This window comes from Bactrocera latifrons, unplaced genomic scaffold (assembly GCF_001853355.1).
Source record: "Bactrocera latifrons isolate USDA-ARS-PBARC rearing strain unplaced genomic scaffold, ASM185335v1 scaffold_7, whole genome shotgun sequence".
Lineage (NCBI taxonomy): Eukaryota > Metazoa > Arthropoda > Insecta > Diptera > Tephritidae > Bactrocera > Bactrocera latifrons.
In genome coordinates this window covers 2,709,990-2,719,179 of record NW_017537378.1, presented here as the reverse complement: position 1 = coordinate 2,719,179, position 9,190 = coordinate 2,709,990, and the positions used below count along the sequence as shown (strand labels likewise).

General features: G+C 37.7%; 1 protein-coding gene across 2 annotated transcripts in view; it reads left to right on the top strand.

Annotated features, from left to right (window-relative positions):
• The first annotated feature begins 3,387 nt into the window (after window positions 1-3,387).
• Window positions 3,388-9,190, top strand: part of LOC108975781 — a 61,172-nt gene continuing 55,369 nt past the window's right edge. The window contains exon 1 of one of the 2 annotated variants that reach the window (XM_018944499.1): window positions 3,388-4,478. In XM_018944499.1, the coding sequence (XP_018800044.1) occupies window positions 4,347-4,478 (132 nt within the window). In that variant the 5' untranslated portion in view covers window positions 3,388-4,346. The remainder of the gene's footprint in view (window positions 4,479-9,190) is intronic. The other variant, XM_018944500.1, reaches the window with a different exon arrangement.

Here is a 9,190-nt window from a genome sequence, read left to right as displayed (position 1 = left end):
TTTCGTAAGTTTGCAAGTGAAGGAAAATCGATATAATAGAAACCACTCATATTGAAACAAAAATTGAGTTTCGGTTATGAAATGGTTATATGTTGTCACAAAAACATAATATTAAACAGATGTTTTATTGCATTTACTAAACAAATATATTCAAGTAAATAAATGTCTTTATATATTTTGTAGATTCTTCGAATTAAGCACTTAATTATTTGCACAAATCTGGAGCGCAAACATGACAGCGTTGTATATCAACAAAGAGCAATCAAACAATGGTAGCAAATAACAACAGACATATGTACATAACAACAACAGTACACGCACACACAATCAAAATAAAAAATAGTAAATCTAAGGCGGCTTAAACAGAAATGAGGCAAAAAATAGAAACAATGAGAATTGACATTCTAGGAACGGAGTCTCCATAGGCGTCTGCAGAGCAGCCAAACCAGTTTCGGTCCAATTGTGCGTGCAGTATCTTCTTAATCAGCCGAATGGAACAGGTAGTTGCGACGTTAACTGCGACGTAGGCGCAGACACTGATTCGAGGCTGTGTGTTTTGTCAACCTTTTTGGTATTGTTTCAAATACGCTTCATTTTTGCTTCGGGGATTCTGGAGCAGCTAAAACAGCTAGCAGCAGGTAGTTGAAGCAGATCACAGGCAAACACAGCAAAAGATCTATGGCAGTGGATAAAAAAGAGGAAGATGCGTAGGCGAACTCAAATTGCACAAATGAAGGATTTCTCATATTAAAAAAATAATAATAAAAATATGTTTGCTTGAAAGTGTTATTTGTTGCTAAATAGAAAAGAGCAAATGTCAAAAGAAATAAGCAATCTTACAAATGAGGTTGTTTAATGTTTGCGTAGGCTTGTTTGCGCCGACTGAATTCATATGAAACGTCTATAGAGAAGAAAAACTTATGTATGACAACTATTTATGGACAATTTTATAGCAACACTGCAGCTGGAAGGTCATAATTACAAATTTTTATCAAAACAAAAAACTGCTGTTGACTTCTGATTTGAGCGTTGCATGCTGCCATCTAACACTATGCGCACATCCTCTTATTTGCGAGAATCTGCGCAGCGCTACCTGCAAACCTTCGACACACACGCACACATTGACGCACTCGTTCACCCAAAATGACCTTCAATAACTGCCATCAAGAGAAAATGCGTGCGATGCGCGCCTTAGCGTCCATAACAACAACAACAGTGCGTAACTTCAAATGCTGCAACTGCGACATGTCTGTTGTCTGTTCGATTGACAAAAATGTTGCATCGTGCGTAAACAGTTAGCTTCTTTGCTGACCACGCATATCTATGAGCTACATTTGGTTTGAGCGAACCACTTGGCAGTCGCACGTATACTAACATTTTCGAACTTTAGTATTTCCCCTCGACTGCTTGCTCGAAACTTAGTCGAACATGTTGCTAACATGTGCTGTTAAATGAGTTATCAGAAATGTTGGTTTACAACGGTATCACATATGATATTATTAGTTAGAGTTAAGATAACAGTAAGGACATTGAAAATATAATTTGGAAGTACCATTATTTAGTTGTCCAAGGGTCTCGACTTTAAATATCTATGTTTTCATGGTTCAAGATTTGGGTCTAGGCGTTACTCCATCACTGATTGGATTTAGTCTCAGTCCTTGTCCCGTCCATCGCACTTCTTGGACGGCGGTGATGTGAGCCTTTATTTTCACGAGCACATCAACCAGCTGAGCAGCGCCACCTTTCCAATTAAGAGACCGTAATCCTTAATGCGCTTGCCATGGTCGTCATCAAACGAGGGGTCCCTCATCCAATTCTGTTGATTAGTTTTCATTGGGAACGTTTTTTACATGGCGGATCCCAAACTCAGCGCTGATTCGCCTTCACATTTTGCCTCGACTTCAAACCGATGTTCTTTGGCTACCCAGAGGATACTTGGTCTAAGGCCGGAAGTCGTGAGCTGCTTGAGCCATATATAAAAAATAATTTCAGGCCACTCCGAAGTTAATGGCGAGCAGAAAACTTTCTTCATTGCATGAACTTATACATATGACTAACTTCTCCATTTGGATGGTAGGTAGTAGTTGAAACTGATCGCCTGTTAAATTTTTTGTCGAACTTTTTCATGTTTGAAAAACTCTCAGCAACTCATCCTGTTTGGAATAGTGAAGACTAGTACTTATTAAGACAAGGGTATACAACTTTCGATATTATCTTTTTTAGAAATTTTTACGCTATAATATTCACCTATTTTGTGGTGTACTTATGCTTGCCAGTACTACATATCGTCACCTGAAATGCGAAATAACGTAACAACATTTTCGGAAATTTACAGTGGCATAAATAATAATAAATAAACACGAAATAAAATGGAGTGAAACAATATTTTAATATTGGTTAAAACTGGTTTATATCTAACCGCAAAACCTAAAAATTTTAAGTAGTGAAGCGTAATCAATAAGACACTCAATTTCGAATTTTTTGATGATGCGTTATTTGCATTTCAGGCGACAATATACTCTTGAAGATTCAATTCTAAATGTGATGTCTTGAAGAACCTCTATAATACTCTATAAATATTTCCGGCATGTCTACTATACGTATCTATATCAAACTCTTACTCCAAATGCAACAGATTTCAAAAGCTGCTTGACCGCTGTAATACTTTTAGAAAATGTTGTATAACCAACTTCTATGCGGCGAATTGAGAAAAAGTTGCCCCAAAATTGCATTAAAAATACAAGCAGCCAACAAACAACCACAACCAGCATTTGCCACACAACGCTCGCAACATGTTGTGGGCGCTTGTAGCTAGCAACATGTTGTGCGAAAACCGGTTTCTTGCCGTCTCCTCGAACAACTTAGCACATTAATGCTCCAGCGCCGTTTATTTGCCCGCCATCGAACACAAAAATCCATAACAGTGGACCCCAACAAGTAGACGCTACCAACAAGCTCGAAACTTTTTGCTCTTAATTTACTTTTAGCGTTATACTCGCATGCGAGTAGCGACTACAATTTGCCCGCCATCCACACAAGTTGGCCCCCTAGCGCCACCAACGACCCGGCTATCCACCGCAGCTGCTAACAACAATCCACGCTGTCCACCAGCTGCTTCTTCAACCGGTCTTCTTCAGCACCAGCGCTAGCCAGCCAACCAACTTCGTTGCATTTTCCAACTCGGTTCGCTACAACGTTTCGTCACAATTCGCTGCAAGTTCGGTTTTGTATACGTTGCAACATTCGTTGCCTATGCCGACACACGCTGTTCGTTCGGCATATCAATTGCGCTTTGCTTGACTGCTTGGCTGACTGGTTGACTGGTGTATTTCGGTTGTTTCGTTGTCGTTTGGCTGACTGGTCGTGGTGGTGTCTTCTCGTATGGAATACATAGTTTTTAAAATGTTTGTCGTTGCAGCCAGTTGCTTCAGTTGGTCGTGAGCGGTCGTTAGTTGATGACGTTGAATTCAGTGAGTTTACATTTCTCGAATAATTTTGTGTGTGTTCAGCTATTTCATGCTACGGAATTATTTGTCGTCGTATTTTACGTGCCGAGCGTAGCGCAAAAGCGTGTTTTCCCATAGCCAGTCGAGAGACTTACAAAGCTACCCAGCAATTGCGACGAGATTCGAAACGATCTGAACGTGCGCGGCAAATGCTTTAGCGACGGCAAAATGTATTCGCGACAAAGTGTTGTTTGAAAACAGTTGACAATTTTCCGATTTCGAAAATTGTAGATATGAAATTGGTAGAAATACAAAATTTAAGCCTCGAAAATAATTAAAGTGTGTTGTTGACTGAAGTTATTTAAAAAATAATAATTGGACTAAGTGCAAATAACTGTTTACGAAATTTTAACAATTATATTTTTTTTTTTTGGAAAACGGTGGCAAAAAATTGGTGTTTTCATAATTCAAAAACACCCGAAACCAATTGGATAAACAAAATTTAATATCATAATCAAGGTTATGCCCGATTCAAAGCAGATTTACGGAGATTGTTGTCATAGATTTAAAACAATCCACATGAAAATCGTAGAAATTTAAATAATATTCTCCTTTCGATATAAAACTGACTACTTGAGTTTTGAAAATTTTTCTACAGTCTCATGTTTGAAAGACATTTCATTAAAAATTTGAAAGAAAGTGCGAAGTACAAAAAAGTTCAACTAGAAAGTGCAAAGTGAAAGTATTCCGAGTGGTAAAATCGTGTATCCTAAGAAAGCAAAATCAGTTCAAAATCCGATAAAGTGCAAACACGTAGAATCTGCAAGCAAAACTGCATACAAAGCAAAATAATCAAACCAATTATAAGCGAAGCAAAAATACTAAAGAAAAACAAACAAAATGTCCAGCAAAAAGGAAATCAACTCCACCCTAATGATGGCATTCACTGTCACAACGCTGCTTGGATTTATAAACGCGCAGGCAGTGGGCTCCAAGGATCTCTTCAGATGCCGCCAAAGTTGCTATCAAAAGGTGAGTTCCGCACGACGCTGATAGGGCACAAAAAGCAAAACCAAAAAATCAAAAAAAAAAAAAACAAAGCTTTCGTAAAGTAGAAAGTGCGATAGCTGAGCTTAAGCGAGCTAAAACAAAATAGACTAGAATAGAGCTGCAAGGCTGAAAATAAAATGAAATGGAATATCGCAGAAAGGGTTTTAAAAATAAATGCTTTAAGAACACAGAAAGGGCAGAGTTAGTGGTTGCGGGGCTTCACTGGAAGGCTTCAACACTTATGTAAAGGAAATACAAAGAAAGAAGAAACTATTGCACAGAAGTAGCGCTGAGAAGTCAGATTATTAAAAAAAATTTATTGAAGAAATCAGTATAGTTTTTTCACATCACAAAAAAAAAGCCCTATAAATGTACCATTAAAGGGAAACAGAACAATTACATAACGTAAAGGTATATAATATATATGAGACTTGTGGGCACAGAACAGATGACAGATAACAGAGGCAGCTCCAGCGCTGCGCACAGCACCGAGCGAGTGACAATATGCGCCAAATGGCAGTGTGTAGGATCCGGCCAACAGGCAATTTTTTCAGTTTCTCGTTTTCATTTTGTGCTGCGCTGAAGCTTCCTTTTCCTTAGTTAGCTGTCGCCACTGACTGACATGACATTTGACATTTGAATGGCCCGCAATGCGTGGCCCGGTCGCTTTGTGCCTGTTTGAAGCCAACTTTCAGCTTTGTGGCGGCAAATCATAAAAGCCTATTTATCAGCGCACCGCAATGGGGTTTACAGAAATCAATGCGAAACGAGGTATGAAGGCATTGTTGTTGCATTTCTGCCGCGCAGATGAGGTTTGGAATATTTAAGTAAATAAGTAGGCAAGTTAAAGATACTTCGTGCTGTGTGGCAGCATTGGTTGTATATAAAGTATGTGCTTATTTATAGGTATTTTGAGAGTATTCTAATTTGATCTCAATAAACTGGCTTTGGACAGACAAAATTTAGAAAATTTCGAGACGAAATTAAAATTTCAAAAATAAAATTAGAAAGAAATTTTAATTAATTCGGTATGTGAAAAAAGTAATTTGGGAATATTTTTCAATAAAACGATAAATCGTTTGATTAGAAAGAAAAGTTTTAATTATTTCGAAGAAAATGTTCTAGGGAAAATCTCTAAGCTATTTCATATCGAAGTATAGCTTGAATACAGAAAAAAATAAAAATAATAATTGAAATTTTATACAAACACCTTCACAAGCTTTAAATTTTCTCCAATCCATGGTATAAGTGAGCTTAAATATTTATTTTAATACAAAAATCCAATTGTTGCAAGTAACTCAAACTAAATAAACTTTTTTTTTTTTTAATTTCTGTAAAAACATTAATTGTTTCTTCGTATTGATTTTCAGCTGAAATTTTGGTTGCAATAATTTAAAATTTCCTTAACTTGCAACAAAAATGTTTCGCATTTGTTGCAACAACCAGCAATTGTTGGTTGAAAAAGCAGACAAGCAGTTAAATGAAATTCAGTGCAAAAACAAATGAAAATAAAGCAAGCAACATCTACACACACAAGTGCATAGGTCTATATAAGCCGCTATAAATCAACACCCAATACAAAATGCTATGCAACACACAATTTTCAATTAAATATGCATATTGTTCATGCAACATCCTGCGCTTGGGTTATTAAATAAAATTTACAACGTTTTTGTTGTTGTCGCTATTAAAGCCAACTCTCAACGGCATACCAACACAAGCACACAGCATAAATATGTATGATTCGCCGTAAAAACAATTAAAATTACGCCCTCATCTACGCTCATGGCCATTTGACAGCGCTGTAGGTGCCACATACATAATTCCGGTAACAGAAACAACCACAAAGTTGATTATGAAAATCATAAAAATTAAATATACACGTTGGTGTCAAGTCAACAAGCGCTACACAATCATAAAAACTGAAACAAGAGAAGCAGCAACACATAAAAATTCGCTCTGTGGCAAACGCGGCAAGCAGCTGAAATGGCAACCGAAGGCTGCTAGACACCTAGACAGGCAGTCAGTAGAATGTCCCTTCGCCAATAAAACCACAGGCGAGCTGGCGAACTACACCTTCATGACTTTGCATGTATATGTGTTGCTTTGTATGTGTGTTTCTGTGTGTGTAAATGTGCAATAAAACTCATATTACAATTTGAAATACAATAACTTTTATGATGTGGCATAATAAATTTGCAAGTTTCATCGTAAGCATTATTTCGTGGCTAGAAAGCTCTAATGCCTTTGCTAAAGAAAAATTCAAGAATTCAAAACTTCGTCATTTTCCAAAAATGCTGTCTCAGTTATTTTATTGAAGAATTCCAAATAATTGTTTTACAAGTTTATTACTATGTTGCTGATACGCAATAAAACCGCATGTGGCAAATAACACACCGAAATAAAGAAATAACTTATATGTGATAGCGACAACAACAACAACTTTTTATTCTTCGCCCGCCAGCGCGCTTATCAGTGTTTTATCACACAACAAAAGCAGCAATAATCATGAAAGTACAACAACATGCACCACTACACACTGTAGTAGCGCGGTGAGTTCACTGACTGCCTCCCGTGCAACCGCTTGCTTTTCGCCGCTGCTGCTGATAGCTCGCTCGCGTTTTGCCCGCAATGTTGCTAGCAAGCGCGGTTCTAACGGTTGCAGTCACTTATTAGCTCCACTCTGTTTTATTTTTATATCCAACTCATAAATGTTTGCCCGTGTGCAGCAGCTCCCCTCCGCCATGAAGTTGTAAAAAATATCTAAAATATAAAAAATAACGCTAAGTGCCCCTGGGAAGGGGGGTCTTTGGTATTTGTGCTAATGAGCGCGCTGCTAAGCAACCCTAGCTGAAGTTGCCAACTCGAAAATGCTTTTTTCGAAATTAGACTGTATCTGCTGACGGGGTTTTTGGTTATGAAAGTCGTTTTCACCAATGTTGCAAAGCGAATTTTTTTTGTTGTTGTTGTGTATTATCATTAATGGTAAGAAAATGCTGATATTGCACGCAATCAACTTGAGTATAGTTGCAGAGATTCACTCTACATGTTGTATGTGTATCAGCAAGTGCGAATGTTGCCACAAATATAGTCAAGATAAGCTAACCTAATACTAAGTAGTCTAATTAGAATAATTAGTGCTGAAATCAATGCTATCGAAATCAATTTTGGCTCCAAGTTAACTTGACACTGCAGTGCGCCCAAACAATTTATACCCGTAGTACCATCACCTTATCTCATGCAACAAAAGTATTGCTCGAAATCTGCGTATCAACAACTGTGTAACATTTCACACTAACAACAACAACGCGGTGTTAAATTAACACTTCAACACTTTTCCTGAGCAAATTAAGATTTTCAGCCCTTTTTATTGACCCCTCACCACATGCAATGGGCGTCTTATCGATTTCCCAGGCCTGCTTCTAGTTCATGACAGCAAAAATAACGCCTGTACAAAAAGAAACACACGAACACATATTCATATATTCTTATAATGACTAAATAGCTGACTCTTGTTATTGTCACTGTAATTACAAGCTTACTGTTGTCGAAAAATAATAATTTTTTGTTGCTGTTGTTGTAATTACTTAATGATTTCGTATGTAATTTGTCGGCAACGCCCTGTCAGCAAGCTAAAATATTAAGCTGCAATAAGTATATACATATGTACATATGTGCATGCGTATGTGTCAATGTGTGTGTATACCTTCATGTAATCACTTTCGTACAAGTAAGTCAACGCTTAATATTTTTGTGAGCTTCGTATTTGTTGGCAGCATAATATTTGATTTGCCGCATGCACATATACACACACACACACACATGCATGCCAGCTCATAAATTTACAAATTTATTTGTTCACATGATTATTTATTTAGGCGCACCAGCGCGTATTTGGCACACCAACACACGCACACATGCATATGTTTGTATATTGGTGTCAACTGGCTTGTTGCCGCTGCTGCAGCAAGCAGTTTGTACATTGCACTTTGATTGCCCGCTCTACTATCACTAGCAGTACAGCTAGAAATGTGCCGAAAGTGAGCGTGAAGCGATCGTTCAGGCTGACGAAAGTCGGTTTGTCTGATTGACTGGTGAGCGCTTGCTATCAGTTGGTTGTTGTCATGTTTGTGCACTTGTTTGACTTTCAGTTGCTGCTTTGACTATCTGCCTGACTGCTTGTTTCATTTGCTCCGCAGTTTGCTAGTTTGCATTGCGATCCATCGCTATTTGCCTTCGTGTCGCTGGGACTTCCTTCTAAGCACACACGCACACACACAGGCACTGAGATATTTGTGCTCGAGCGTATTTGTGGAATTATCGCTGCCGCTTTGTCTCAATATCGCTTTCTGAACAAGCAAATACTGCCAAATGCCTTGAGCGCTCAATGTGGCAGCGCGCAGTACGTGCCACACGGTGGGAAATGCTTAGATAAATGGCTGTGTGTACTTAGGCGACATTATAAATTAATCGACAGTTCCAACTGACGGGAGATAACTGTAAATATCGTACGCAAATAAACATAATAAATTATAATTAATCAGAAGTAAATAAAGCTGTGTGGAAAAAAATTAAAAAAAAATAAAAATAAAAATTCGACGAGTACATGAAATGATTAATGGCAAGCAAATGATACAAAAACAATCAAGTATAATTATTAAAAATAAACAATAAATAATTGTCATGTAAACTTA